The sequence below is a fragment of the Ceratotherium simum genome, chromosome 15 (assembly GCF_057802395.1).
Source record: "Ceratotherium simum simum isolate JZ-2026a chromosome 15, ASM5780239v1, whole genome shotgun sequence".
NCBI classification, from domain to species: Eukaryota; Metazoa; Chordata; class Mammalia; order Perissodactyla; family Rhinocerotidae; genus Ceratotherium; species Ceratotherium simum.
In genome coordinates this window covers 30,657,521-30,673,596 of record NC_141914.1, presented here as the reverse complement: position 1 = coordinate 30,673,596, position 16,076 = coordinate 30,657,521, and the positions used below count along the sequence as shown (strand labels likewise).

The window sequence follows — 16,076 nt, the reverse complement described above, 5'->3', positions numbered from 1 at the left end:
GCTCAGGGCTGATCTTCCTCACAAAAAAAGAAAAAAAAAAAACGTTTCTACAACTAGAACTGAAAAAAAGATTTGTTCTTTCTAATAGGAGAACACATCTGGAGAAGTGCTGCCGAGTAGAGGAGCAGTTAGGACTTTTCAAAGTCAACTGAAGTGGAGGTGACGGAGAGTTGAAGGAACATAGATAACAGATTGTTTGACTTCGGTCAGACGAAGTGAACAACATGGTCTGATTACCTGTGCTTCCCAGTCTGGAGTCACTAGACTTTAGGTGATGTGGAAAGTTGTAATTGAGGTCTTCAAAAAGCATATATTTCCACATAATGCTGCATGGGCTAACTAAACATCAGGTTTCTTTGATTTATGGATTTATATCCATTCAGTTTGTGGACAGTAGTTATTTATGTTATGTTGATCAAAAGTTCTGATATGTATCTTTGATAAATAAAAATAGAAAAATGCTGAAACCACTTTTTAGTAAGTGCTTTTTGTTAATTAGAAATTTTAAAACTTGTGTCCACTGGATAAAAATATTAGAAAGAGCCCTTGGTGTGAACTAAATAATATTCTTGAGACCTAGAGACCTTCAGAACTACCTGAAGAGACATTGGGAATAGGAGTGTGAGCCTGCTTTGTAAATTAATGGACTCATCTGATTTGTAAATCAGATTTCTGTATATCGGTCATAATATATATAGGTGACAAGACCACTTAGTGCATCTCCATTTTTAGATTCAGTAAGGTTGTTGTGTTCTGGTGAAAATTAATTTTCTAAATGAGACATTGTATTATCTGTGCTTTTGTTCTATCATCCTTCTGATTAGTTGTAAACATCTCACAGAAGTAAAGAATATGGTCATTCTGAAGGTTACATGGTCATTCTTTAGGTTACAAGCACATTTATAATTTATAGAAATTATTTGAAGGACCTTTTAAAAGTCCAAATCATGAAAAATGGTATTACTGTTTTAAATATAATTATTAAACAGTAATACATTAATACTCTTCCTTTCCATGTTATTCCACTTCTCATTTGTGTGGCTTTACTTATGTTGCACCTCCCAGCTGAAATTTCTCTCTTTGCTTTGCTCTGCCTAATTTCCACTCATCCCTAAAGCCCAGCTCAGTTGTCACCTTCATGAAGCTTTCCATCACCATTTTAGTTCCATTAATTATACTCTTAGTGTTTAAAACACTTGCCGTATGAAACACTATTTACTTTGGCTTGCATTCTTACTATTTAATGAGCTATTTCTATCACAGAATCTCTGTCCTTAAAGCACCTAGAATAGTGCTGAGCTCTTAGCAAAATTAGTTGATTTAGCTCAGTAGAAGAAAGGCTAATTTAAAGTAAGTAAATTAGATTGATGCCAACAAAAGTGAGTCCAAATATTTTATATAATATGTCTTTTTGTTCTGATTACCTGTGAATTTCCCTTGGCCTTCAATGTTTGGCAACCATTGAGGGGAACAGGAATGGGGAGATAGTACATGTACTCGATGTTCTGAATTGTAACGAAGCCGTGTTGCTTACGTACAATTGACATTTCTGGGATTCCTCATGCAACAAATAATGTAGTAACTGTGGCAAGATGAATTCTCACAGCCAGCACCATCAAGGTAACCACAGATACAGGAAACTTAAGTTTCCTGAGCAGCTAACAACTAGCAACTGTACTTGGTTAGATTCTTAGCCAGCAAGCCAAACCACTTGTGTCTTGGAGTGTAGTAGATGAAAAGCAGAGGGATCAGAGGAAGACAAGAAGGGAGGATCTGCAGGAGGAAAATGGAATGGCAAAACAGGCAACCTTATTTTATTTCTTAATAATAAGCACACTGCACTTTTATGTCATTTAAGAAACATTAAATATATACTGTGTACATAACACTGTTTTTAGGTAATAATTTAGAACACAGGATTTGGTAGAAATTGTAATATTGATAATAACTATTGGTAATAGACTGATTTGTTCGTCTCTTAAAATTGTTATTTGTAGAAACTGTCCAAATAGTAAAATAGGATATGGTATTTCTGAATTGGAGCAAGTTAAATAATCCAAGTAGGAAGATGTTTTTCCTTCTGATGACCAATAATAAACATTTTTCAGTTTGCTATAAATATTCTGAGTGGAATTATGTATTACTGGGAAGGAAAAAAATAGGAAAATGGTTCTTTTTAGCTAATCAAATAGCAGAATTATTCAAATTTGAAAAGTGGCTAGGAATATTTTTTGAATGGAAAGGGAAAGAAGTCTTCACTTTCTTAAAGTTCTTTTCTGGACCCAGATTACTTTTAAAACTAATAAAGCAGGGGTTGGCAGACTTTTAAAGGGCTGGACAGTAATTGTTTTAGGTTTGTAGGCCTCAAGGTCTCTGTGGGCTACTCAGATAGCCCACCATAGTTGGCCAACTCCTTCTCTAAAGAGTAATTTAAATATGCTTTTCAGTGTATTGGAATATTACCATTTTCCTGTTTTAAATGTAAATTGAGGGCCAGCCCCGTCGCTTAGCAGTTAAGTGCTCGCGCTCCGCTACTGGCGGCTCGGGTTCGGATCCTGGGCGCGCACCGACGTACCGATTCTCCGGCCATGCTAAGGCGGCGTCCCACGTACAGCAACTAGAAGGATGTGCAACTATGACATACAACTATCTACTGGGGCTTTGGGGGGAAAAAAAGGAGGAGGATTGACAATAGATGTTAGCTCAGAGCCACTCTTCCTCAGCAAAAAGAGGAGGATTAGCATGGATGTTAGCTCAGGGCTGATCTTCCTCACCAAAAAAAAAGAAGAAAAAAAGGTAAATTGAACCTGATGGCTCGAAGGCGCTTTGAAAATAGTGAGACCATAGTGCTAATGAGATGATATTAGGTGCAGACTTTGAAGTCACACTGCCTGCGTTCAGATCCAGCCCTTCCTGCTTTCTGAGCTGCATGACTTTGGACAAGTTCTTTCTCGTTTCCTCTCCTGTAAAAGGGGCAATTCGGCCTGATAGGTTTGTTGTGAGGATTATGTAAAGCCCTTTAGCAGAAGATGGGCATGTAATAAAGCTAAATAAATATTGAGTATTAGGATTTTAATGATGATGATGACGATGATCATTATTATCTTACACTTTGAATTATTTCATGAGATAACAGCATATTAGCATTTTTGGTTAAATTCCTCTCCTTAATTTCTGTGGAGTCTGTTCTGAGGATTGTAAAAAATGGGAAAATGGATTGTAGGGTTGATGCATGGCTTATTTAGAGAATAAGCATTTTTTACAAAACCCAATTTGGATTAAATGCCAGAAACTTTGCATTATTAGGTAAAAGTAGGTTGTAATTTGATTTATTCAAGCAACAACCATGAACTAAGCCCTACTCTAGGTGCTGGCTATAACACATCTAATGTGTCAGACCTTGGTTTAGGTGCTTAGGTTTGAAAGCAAACAGGATAGGGCCCTGCACTATAGTAAATTTTTATAATACTGTTAAAAATATAGTATTTTAAATTTTCTCACATATGAATGATTTATAATTGCAACATTATTTTAAATCTTTCCTAACTCATTAGGTTTGTTAGAACCTAACTTTTAGGTTATCGCAGCATTTTCAGTTGACATTTTGGTTTCTGGAGTTATCATTAATTTTCTTGATCTGACATAATTTTCTTTTAAAAACTGAGAACATTGTACATGAAATATGAGACTATGAGAGCTGCAGTGTCAAATTGACAATAGCCAGGAGATGTTGAGAGTATACCATCTGTAGTTGTTTATAATAACTCTTTATTGTTATTTACAATAGTTATTATATTTTACATACAATATATCATTTAAAAAATATGTGCTATTTCTTGAGAGAAAAATGTCTGAGTTTGGGAAACTATTTATTGAAAAAATATATTTTGTCCATTTAAGGAGTGTATCTAGCACAACAGGTGCACATATTTCTTCCTCTTCCTTATTCCACATGGCCTTAGCTTAGAAGCTGTATATCCCATCACTTGGTAATTAGGGTACGATTTGATGCCTAAAATTGGGTAAGGGTAACCTCCTTTAGTCATATAGTATAGAGTAAATAGCTTTTTTTGTGTCTAATTCTTGTTCTCTTCCTACTTTTTTCAGGAGGTAACAGTTAATTTCAACTATCTTCACATAATAGTGCTTCAGTACAGACTTGGAAGGAAAGTGAGGTGTCACTAGAAAGAGGATGTTTTCTTGTAATGTGACAGATATTAGAGTATATACCATACCGTTTGTATACAGATATAAGCAATGGAGTAGGGAGGGGTGTTTAAGCCATTAATAGGAAAAGAATCGAGTATGTGATAGACCAGCACAGTTAAGAAACGTGGGGTATTTTCTCACTGCTTTGGCATTTTATAAATTAGAATACTGGTGGTATGTTAATTAAAGCACAGGTACACTACTGTATAAGCCAACAAAGGAAGGCTTCTTTAAAAGGGAATTGTTGTGTGATTGTCTTTCTTTGATAGATTCATCAATGACCATAAAAGTATTATTTAAAAGATATATCTTTAAAGATAACTGCAGGTTTTTATAAACATATATTTTGTACTAATGAATTTGGAAACGTTGAAATTTCAGTTATGTTACTTGCCACTTTGATGTTCTCTTACTTGTCAGGCAGAAATATCAACTAGTTTCATCCTTTGATTTATAGTAAGTCAACCCGGTTAGTTTTTGTTGGCAATGATCATAGCCTAGTGTATTAAAACTAAGAATCAAACAAAGTAAAAATCCCCCAAATTATATGGTAATACTTTCCCTTAATTTGAAATGCTTTCCTATACTACTAGCTTTTCTGTTTGTATTTACTTCTTTTCTGGAAAATTTTTTTGTTTATGTAAGTCTTTGGGTTATATAAAGTAAGCCTCTGGGTGAGTCTACTAATTAAAATTTGAATGTAATGTTAACTAGTATTTTGTTTTAAGAGACTTTCTAATCATATACAAAACAAAATATTTTTGGCAGTTATTTAAAAAGTTCTGAAGCTATTTGAAACTCTTAATTTAGATTATTTTAATGAGTATTAGTTTTCCTAACTCCTTTTATTTTTATAACTTGGTAAAAATTGAGCCTATTGTTCTCCCAGAATGCTGTTCTTGTGCAAATTAAATAGTCACCTCATTCACTGGAACTTTACCTTTTTAGGGCTTCTAATTGAGAAAATATTAGGCTTTGACATTGTCAATTCTTAGTTGTCTTTTCTCCCACATTTCTCGAGGTCAGTTATCTAATAGGCCAGCAATTAAAAATACTGTACTGAAAATAACATGTATTTTAGTATCGTGCTACATGTGAATACATTGTGAGTGGTAAAAATTGCACCAGATTAACCTTTGATGATTATTAAATGGAATGAATTTTAAACATAGAAATGGTGATTATTTTGTGCGTAGGTCCAAACTGGGTTTTGTTTCATTTTTAAGTTTCATAATAACTATATTATCTCCATATCTTAACTATGTTCTTTTATAATGCTTTCACTTTAGTAATCGATATAGTCTTGGTTATTGTCTGAGAAGCTATTTTTACTTAATGTCAAAACAGCTCATAAAAAGTGAAAATTCAGTCAAACCTTCATGTATAAAATTAAAACAGTACCTAAAACATTATTTTTTAATTTGCAAAAAAAAGAACCCTAAATTTTAGTCAAATAACCTTGTGTGTATAGGCATGTAAAATATATGCACTAATGTAAAACCTTGATTAACTTGATGCTCAAAAACTCAAATTGTTTTGAGGGACTGTAATCTTTAATGGAAGACATCAGATATCAAGAAAAAATATTTAAGAATAATAATTTAATAAGTAAATAAGCCCTTATGTATCTCATTCAGTCCTATTAGAATTATGGTTGAGAATTAAAAGATTTAGGCCTGAAAGATCAACACTGTTCAAAAAATGTTTTGTTTTTTTGCCCCATATGTATCAAGTCAGGAGCATACACTAGTTCATATTGGCCATTCAAAAATAAGGGTTGAAGTATTTGTTTTGTTGATTTTCCTGTTACTAGGAAATTTAGTTAACTACGGCACCACCTTCCTTGAGCATTCCAGTTAGTCTGGGTTTTACTACATGTTGATATTATATATCTGGCTTGTTTTATTCAGCAAACAATCACCTACTGCATTTTCCTTTTCACTTTTTAAACTGTGCTGTTTTATATTTCTGAGACATCTAATTTTACTGAGGGGAAAAATGGAAATGTGGTACAGAGCCCAATTATATACAGTGGCTCGACAGGTACATAAATGAGTTTCCATTTTTGTTATAAGCTATTCATTCCTCCCTAATTTACATCTGTTCCTTGCTTGTGCCCTTTGGTTTAACATTGTTCTCCTCCCCAATTTTCCTCTTCTCCTCATTGTAAACTCATGGCAGGGTCTGCTTGGTGAGCTCATTCTCTTACAACAGCAAATTCAAGAGCATGAAGAGGAAGCCCGCAGAGCTGCTGGCCAATATAGCACGAGCTATGCCCAACAGAAGCGCAAGGTGATGGATGGATGGTTTAAGGGGGCTACTGATTGTTCACACTAATCAGACATTTCTACCAGATCATGTCGCCTTAATCCATTCATGGACTCCAATTATGAGAAATTACTTTTGACAAAGTAAAAATATGAAAGATACATAATACAAATATGTAACTTTCCAGGAGTGGATAAACAAACCCAAAATATTAAGCATAGGAATTATTTTCTGAAAATTAGATTATCTGTGAGGGCCCATGGATTTGTATTTAGAGAATTATGATTTGCAGTTTGCTTGTTCCAGTTATTGAATCACCCTAAGTTTATAGCCCAATAGACTAGTTATAGTCTATTTACTTGTTCTCCAAGTTTTTATTTCTAAAATGAAAAGGATTACTATGGATGACCATGTTAAATTATTTAAAGAATGAAATTTATTTGTTTTAGCTAAAATGGATCAGCAGAGAACATTCTTATTTCTTGTAGAAGAAAACTATTTTGATTTAACTTTAGGACAAAGTTATTCTTATACACTTTGATAAACTCATTGCATAAAGTTTTTCCACATTCATCAATAAAGTCAGCGCAAATAAATTTTCACTGTGGACCACTGAAGGATTGAAAATTGGAAAGTTGCTATAACTCCAGTCGCTAAAGAACAGATTCTAATGAAAGCATAAATCTATACAAATATTTGCTTTTAGGTGCAATCAAGAAGTCCTTAAAAATATGCTTTTGGCTGTTAGATTATCCCAAGGTTAATGTTCTAAAGAGACTTTTTGAGTCAAAATGAAATGAATGTAATGATTTATACAAAGTTATACTCGGAGATCTTGAAATCAGCTAGTTATGTTACATATATTAGATCAGAAAAGTTTTAACGTTATGTATAAATATTACTCAGGAAAACAGATTCAGTCATATAATTAGCTTCCTGTAGGTTCTGATATTGATATCAACCAATAATATAGATAATGATTTAGTGCAACAATTCTACTGGCTAACCTTATCTCATTTGGTGGTGGTGGTTAATACTTGAGAGTACTCTTTTATTTTTTCAGTGTCACTTCCTGGCTTTTCTCAATTCCATGGCTGTGGAATCGACTCCTGTGTATTGTTTAGCTTTCAGTGAATGTATAATATAGGTAGAAATAGAAAATGTTATTTTACTACTTGGTTAAGTTAAAGTAGATTTGTTAAACCCAGGAAGGACTTACTTTACATGGTGCTTTAGCATTCCCTGTTCTGTGTGCTGTTGAGAGTACCGTTTCAATATTGTAACAAATTGGATGCTTAGGCTTGAGCCGTTGTTCTTTAGCTTTGTTACAGAAAGAAGGGGAGGGAGCTACTGTGTTCTGGTATGTTAGTTAGAAATATGAACATAGCTCTAGTTACAAGTTGTTCTTAAGTGTTTTTGCCTAATGGTAAAATAATTTGAAATGAGTCCCATAGATTTGCCATTTTAAGATTATTCTAAGATATGGTTTAAGATGATAGATATGCTTTTGAATCTAATGATTTAAGGGATATTATTAGTGAATACTGGTCATTTTCTACATTGCTAAAGGTTAATGTTCATTTGAGGCCTACTTTACTAGCCTTTTTTCAGGCTTAGAGATAGCATTCCTATTTCTAATATTTATTGGATTATCTACATAACCCTTTTATTCCTTCCTTTCCCCATTTGTAAAATAGTGACTGACAGGACTGTACCTCCATTTGTTTTCTTTATTAAGGCACACTTAGTGGAGCACCACACAGGGCTTGTTCCTGCCCACTTTGGAGTTACCTTGTGCAAAAGTAAATGGGACTTTAAAAACGATTTTTGCTCTTCTATAACGACATCGTTCCCCTTACTATCCTGAAAGATGGTTTCCTACTATATTTTCCCCCCTTTCCACCTTATAGACAGAACACAGATGAGTTTTCAGCCCTTCAGTGTAATAATGATCAAAATCCTAGTTCATGAGATTTTTGTCATTCCAGGCATTTGAGGTTTACCTGAGGTGCAGATCCACAGCTAATTTTTGTTCCTTTTTAATCCTTCTTTCTCCCTTACTTTCTTGAAAATATAAGGAGGTCTTCATTTTTTATATCTTGTTAGTAGCAGCCGATAAATTTTCCCTCTATCTTCTGAGCTAAGGAGCTCATGCAGTGATAGTAGATTAAAACTGCCGCTGGTAGTTTTAATGTGAATATGTAGGCAAACACAGAAATTTTTACTGGTCTTATATATTTCGGTATTTCAGAATGACCACAATGCCTTAGTAGGAGGGAATAGTTACCATTTTAAAATCAGGCTTGGTTTTGTGAGGAGCTAGTAAAGGTTTTTCTCTTTCAGCTTTAGCTTGTTTCTGCGGAGGATTCCGCTCTTTCTCCATCAGTTTCACAGCTGTGGAATTGTAGAAAAGCCCTGGTTTCAAGACCATTGATACCCATTTCTGTCAGGGTGAGTTTTAAGTTAATTTCATTATGCAAACTGAATATATTAAACAAGAGGACAAGAACTTATTCTTGTCGTAAGTAGCTGAATTTTACCAGTAAAGTGCATCAAAATAAAATATAACCAAGTTGCTAGTTAAGACCGAGAATAAGTGACAGATTAAAAATAGCATGTTCTTTTCTCTTACAAAAATATGTAAAAGTATCTTCTCGTTAATCTTTAATATTTATTTTGTAAACCTAAAGGTTTTCATCTTGTTTCCTAGAAAATATTAGATCTAATTCTTGACTCCACCACCTATCTTTTAATATAACATTAATTTTGATGTTCCATTAAACTAGCTGTTAGGAAGTGTATTGGTAAAACTGTGCATGAGATATTCCTAACAATCATGCCAGAAGGGCAAATGATAAATCTAAATACTGATAAAAATCCGAATTTATAAAAATCTTAACAGTCATGGTTACTGAATACTAATATTAGCATAAAGGTTGTAGTTCTAATAACCTTGTTATTCTAATAACCTTGTATTCTAATAGCCTTATATTATTTTAACTTTTTATATTCCCTTTTTATTTACCAAATTACTAAGTTAACTTTTTATAGCCCTTGGCTTATAGTAACCATTCTAACTGTTTTGTGTAATTGTATTAGTTTCTTAATTATTGCCCCAGATGTAATGTTGAATTTTCTATTGTAATTTAGGATATATTGCATGAAATCATTCAATATTCACTTTCAAAACTAAAACAGTTTATACTAACACTGTTGATACATTTCATACTAATTTAGCTACAGTTGGATGAATATTTAATGGAACAAAGTAAATCAAAGTACCTTTTAAAATGAATTGGGAATTTAATCTGCATGACAAAATTTTTATGACCACATTATTACAGTATGATGGCATGCCCTATGATCCAAATATGGAATTATTTATTGCTTCATTAGCCTTCAAGATTTTGTTCTTTGGGTTGTGGGCTCCTTCCCAACTTGCTTGTTTTCTCAATTTTAGGAGACTATTAATAATTCTTGTCCATTTTACGCAAATACGTAGTCAAATGAAAAAAGCTTATACCCACAAGTCTCTGCTTGCTGTGTGGAATGAGAAAACAATAAAACACAATTTGTTTTATATTATCTATTTTCTAATTACATTGTCATATTTGGAGATTTTTAGGCATAGGCTTTTAAGGAAAAAAAATATTTACCTGTTGTTTCTAACAAGCATTGTCATTTTTATTTAAAAGAAGTTTGAGGATATTTTTGAGAAAGTATTTGGAAATAGAAATTAAAATCTCAAAATAACTTTTTATTGCATGGATGAGACTTATTAATGTCTACCTCAATAAGCAAATCATTTAAAATTTTTTCATATATATTTGCTACCCTTTTGTTTTGATTGCTTAAATAGCCAATGAATGAAGATGAACAAGGATTTACATGAATTTTAACTTGATTTTTGTCTCCTGTGAAATAAATTCATATTTACAAATTTTGATTATCAGAAATTAGACAATTATTTTGAAAGACCGAGGATGACAACTTCGGCACCTCACCAAGGAGTCAAAGCGTAGTTAATGTGGATTTGTCATGAGTGACATCATTGTGTTCTATATTTAGAATTGTATTGTGACTACTTTAAAGCCTGTTATGCAATAAAGTTCTTTGTTGTTTTTGGATATTTTATTTTAGAACTATTAGCATTAATAACAGTTTGAAGTAGTTTCCACAATACCTGTGGATTTTATCCTACTTTTGTTTTACGTTCAAATCAATTTTAGTTGCTTTACTCAACTTCGTTGCTACTGATGCATTCACTAAATTGTGGGTTAGCAGATCTTGTACTGAACTGAATTTAAAAACAAGCATCTGTCTCCACTTAAAGCTCTGAAAATGCAAATTGTTCTTTGCATTTATTAAACACTTCCCTACTTAACAGAGTAGAAATGGATAATACTTTCTTAGAAGATACACTATGACCAATGAACTTTTTTCAGTAGCTGTAAATGATAACGTGTATCTGAGTTCCCAAAACACATTTCTGTAGGAATATCAACGCCTTATTTCTCTAAGCATCCAAGTGCCTGTGCTTGAGTACAAAGCAACTTATGAAGAATATAGTAACCAGATGTTTGATCTCTTAGTTTTCTATTAAGCCATTCATAAGAAATGAGTAGAATGGTAACAGGAAAATGATTGTTTTTTAAAGTTTTTATTTAATATAAAATTTTGATATGCTATTTTTATTGATGAATACAGGTGTTTTTTAATTTCTTGATCATTTTATTTAAAATTTGCTTTGATTACTATGCATATAAAGCCAGTAGTTTTTTACTCTTAAAAATACTTTTTAAAACATTTGCAAGTTATACTTTGCATTATATATAAACTTAATTCTACTTAAATAAAATTAATTTATTTTAAATATTTAGGTGTCAGACAAAGAGAAAATTGACCAACTGCAAGAAGAACTTCTGCACACTCAGGTAATTCTGATGAGTGGAAAAAAAAAAAGAGAGACTTTTTCTTATACTCTAATGTAAGTTTGGTGATGTGAAAAATTTATTTTTTTAACAAAGCAAAATTTGGAATGGTTTAATGAAAGAACCTTATTATCAATAGATGCAAAAAATGGAAAAGCTAATTGAGAAATAAGGAATAAGGAAGGAACTTGGTAAGCGTGGTTAACTCATTTATGTGTAAAAACCTATTTTTGAATGAACCTTGTGATTCTAATTTTAAAGAAAAATACTGTGGGAAAAAAATGGAGGACAGTGGCTTGTCCTTCTGTAAACCTATTCCTGCATTTTTACACTGATAGGCTAAGTAATTTAAGTAACAGTTAAAGAAATTGGAGTTGAGTCTACCACAGTTCTAGTGAGCCCTCAGGAACTTTTCTCTTTGCTTCTCTAAAGCCCAAAACCAGTCAGACAATAACTTTTCTAAAGGTATTATTGGCACTGCTCTGAAAAGCTATTCTCTTATAGTCCATGATAAAATTATTATTTTAAAGACCTGTTATTCGTGCAATGTAACGAGTAGATAACATTCTAGTGCAAAATTGTCCTATCACCCACTTAATCATTAGGTATTCTATCTAGATAACAATGATATGTGGTAATCAAGAATTTTTTTGTGCTGGCCCAGTGGCGTAGCGGTTACGTGTGCGTGCTCTGCTGCCGCCACCCGGGATTTGGATCCCGGGCGTGCGCCAATGCACCACTTGTCAAAGCCGTGCTGTGGCGGCGTTCCATATAAAGTAGAACAAGATGGGCACAGCTCTTAGCCCAGGGCCAGTCTTCCTTAGCAAAAAGAGGAGGATTGGCGACAGATGTTAGCTCAAGGCTAATCTTCCTCGCAAAAAAAAAACAAAGTTATTTTTTTAAAATTAAAAAGACTTATCTTGAGTCTTTCAGGGAAAAAAAACACAGCAAGGGGCAATCTAGATGAAATTAAACAACTAGTATATTTTGAGTCATAGGTTTCATTAATAACTATGCATTGTTTCTCATACCTGACCATATGTAAGAATCACCTGTGCTTTGGGCATCACCATATATGTCTTTTAAGGCTTCCCAGCCAGGTCATTCCAATCTGCAGCCAGAGTTTAAGAATCATTGATCTTGAATTGTGGTCTCTGGAGCAGTGACATCAGTATCCTTTGGGAACTTGTTAGAAGTGCAAATTATTGGCCTATTCCAGACCCACTGAATCAGAAACTCTGGGAGTAGAACTCACAATCTGTATTAAAAGCCCTCAAGTGATTCTATGCATCCCTAAGTTTGAGAATTATTGGTCTAGAGCTTTGGAGGATGGCCCAGTAGCACATCTCTGCAGGGTGGCTATAGATTGGCACCTGTAGCAAAGAAAGTTTCCATCCCAGAAAATGTAGACCCCATAATTGATTCCATAGTTACAAAGAAATGAGCCATTGGAAATCCTGCCGCCCTTGTATATCCATTGATATCAACCCTTCAACTTGTGCAGTTGTAGTTGTCAGCAACTGGGCATTGACACAAACATCGTATGGAGAATTGATATAATAAACCATGGGGTTATCTATATCAGTGATGTCCAATAGAAATATAATACAAGCCTCATCTGTTATTTTAAATTTTTACATTAAAAAAAGGGAAAAAGAAATAGGTGGGATTGATTTTAATAATGTATTTTATTTAACCCAGTAGATCCCAAGTAGTATCATTTCGACATGTAATTAGTATAAAAAATATTAATGAGATGTTTATTTATTGAATCATAGAAATATGTTGTGTATTTTACACTTAACAGCACATCTCGATTCAGTCTAGCTGCATTTCAAGTGCTCAATGGCTACATGTGGCTAGTGGCTGCCATATTAGACAGCAAAGATCTAATTCTTAGATACTACCAGAATTTTGTTGTATATACTATTCCTACATATAAATGAATGAGTTATGGAAAATTTGTTTATAGTGGAATCTAGCCTATAGTTCTACCTGTCACATACTATATAGTTCAACTACATTGTTCTTCTTTAATTTGGCTTAAGTTGAACATTCTCTGAAGATGGAACCATGATTTCCTGTTACTTACTTTGTTCTGGGAAAATCACAACAACCTAAAACATTTTCTAAGAAATATTTTCAGTTGTTAAAGGCATGATATTATAAGTTGGATATAAACATTCTCCTGGTTGTAGGAAGGAGTAGTTTTTGATAGTTTTCTGAACATTGTGAATGTTTAGAGAAGAAATCATAGTGTAAAAACTGAGAAGGCCAATTAGAAAAAGATCAAATTGATTTGAGAAGAAATGTGTGTAGCCAACCCTCTACTTTGGCAAAAACAATCTGTCTAAACATATTAGTCTTCTTTAAATCTGTTTTTATATCAAAATGTCAAAAATTAGCGTGTAATCTCTGGCCACGGAAACTTACCAAAACTTGGAAGTTTGAGCCCTCGACTCAGACTTACATTCAAAAGTCTGTGTTCTTGGGTACACTACCAAGCATTCCTAACCTCAGGTTCCTAACCTATATAGCCTTTGCCTCATGTGAAGGCTTAAAGGACTTATTGCAGGTGAATCGCTTAGTAAAGAGCCTGTCATATAATGCATGCTTGGGTACTGCTAGCTATTATTATTTTATAACATATAATTTTAATCAAAACATTAAATAATATGGAGAATGGGAGAAATTTGAATTTTTGTCAAATGTCCCTGTAACGAAGATTTAAAATTTTGATATAATAGGAAATATTGCTTCATAGAGTGTACTTAAAAACTTGCTTCTTTAAATTCTTACCTTGTGGTATTTTTAAATAATTTAATTTCTTCAATGTAAATAGTGAAGAATTTTCCAAATAAAATGCCATATTATAATAGAAAACTATAATCAATTTGACCATTTGTCAATGGCCAAATGATATTGAATATTATCTCATGGTCATATTGATAATATGACCATGAGATATTATCAATATGGTCATGAGATAATAGTCATAATTTATTCTATCCTCTGAACATTTTCATAGGAGGTGTTTAGATGAAATAATTCATTTTAAATAGTCAGGACATACAACTTTTGAAAGATTTTAATTTAGACTTAATTAGTGTTAATTATTAACCTATCTTTTTCTTATATAGTTATGTGTTTTATTTTGTTGCAGTTGAAGTACCAGAGAATCTTGGAACGGTTAGAAAAGGAGAACAAAGAATTGAGAAAATTAGTATTGCAGAAAGATGATAAAGGCATCCATCATAGAAAGCTTAAGGTATTTTAAGTTTATCTTAATTTGTTAATTCTTAGAACTTTACCACTTGACATTGTGCGTTCATCAATACTAGTTTTTAAGGAAGCGTAAAGTGTTCTGTCATCCTTTTCTTTCTAACCTGATTTCATTGGGAGATAGGGACAGCTCTTCCTGTATTAAGACATTTCACAAATTGTAGTCTCCAAACATTTGTTTTATATTATGCCCATAAAATGTTTATTCTTTTGAGTCATTTCTCATGAATCAATTTATTTTTATGAAATACCTAGTTTATCTTTAGGCTTATTTAATTTCTATTAAATCTACAGATTTAGATTATGAGCTATAAAATCACAGTTGTGAGTTGATAGACGTTAAAATATGACTTATCGTCACTGCCTTACTTTTATTTCCAGTGAGTGGTTAGGCTACTTTCTTCAGTTTTAAAAGAGTGAACATTTTTTTCTGGAAGATTCCTTAGGTGTTTAAAGAATTTTTGAAAAAACATATGCTGGTATTGTTATCATCAACACATTGGTAGTTAGCATTATCAATAAATTAAATCTTATCTCCCCCCCAAACCAAGCTGTATGTGCTAAATTAAATTGAAGTAATCCTTTTAAGTTAGATCTCATATAAGTAAACAGAATTTGTGTGTAGTAAAACTACAATAAGTCATGGCACATGCATTCTGTAGCCAAGGTGCAAAGATATATAGTTACACTTTAACCAACATGTATTAGTGGTTTGGACGCTAAATCATGCCTGCATAAAACAAATAAATAGTATGACTTTATTTGCAAGTCACACGTGTCAGTTGAAAAAAAGTCCATGTCCAAGTGTTAACATATATTGAGAGTTTACCTCAGAAACAATATTTTCTCTCATAAAATGAAATGGTGATGAAAATTTGAAAAAATTTTTGTTTATTTTTAGGTGAATGGGACACAATTGCTTTCCATTTAATTATTTCTAGGTGTTAAGGGATGAAAGGAATCATAGGCCCTCATTTTGTTTCTACCTGGCATTAAAACTTTAATTGTTAAATCCTTGATAGCAACCTCTTTTTCCAGGCCTGTTTATTTGTTCATTTATTCATCAAGCTTGAAGCTTGAAGCTTGTTATGTGCAAGGCGTCATGTTCAATCCTGGTTCTACTGAGAGAAAGAATACAGGATGTCTGTCCCCGCTGCTCTCACAGTTGAATCTGCCCAGGTGTCAGAGTACACTTAATCATTCTTACTGATTTAAGTCTTCTTGGTGATGCTTTCTCTGCTTCTATCTTTTCTTCAGTCTCTCTCCCTTTCTCTTTCTCCTCCTCCCTCCCTCTCCCTCCCCTTTTCCCTCTCCCTCTCTCTCTGGCACACACACCAAACTTGGTAGAGGATGATTTCCTTTCAGTTGGTCACCTGACCCCTTATT

General features: G+C 33.1%; 1 protein-coding gene across 4 annotated transcripts in view; it reads left to right on the top strand.

Annotated features, from left to right (window-relative positions):
• The window catches only part of OPA1 (OPA1 mitochondrial dynamin like GTPase), an 87,239-nt gene that overhangs the window by 17,372 nt on the left and 53,791 nt on the right, over positions 1-16,076 (top strand). For 2 of the 4 annotated variants that reach the window (XM_014783078.2, XM_004424563.3), the window contains 3 exons: positions 6,391-6,501; positions 11,358-11,411; positions 14,572-14,676. In XM_014783078.2, the coding sequence (XP_014638564.1) occupies positions 6,391-6,501; positions 11,358-11,411; positions 14,572-14,676 (270 nt within the window). The remainder of the gene's footprint in view (positions 1-6,390; positions 6,502-11,357; positions 11,412-14,571; positions 14,677-16,076) is intronic. The other 2 variants (XM_014783079.2, XM_014783080.2) reach the window with 1 other exon arrangement.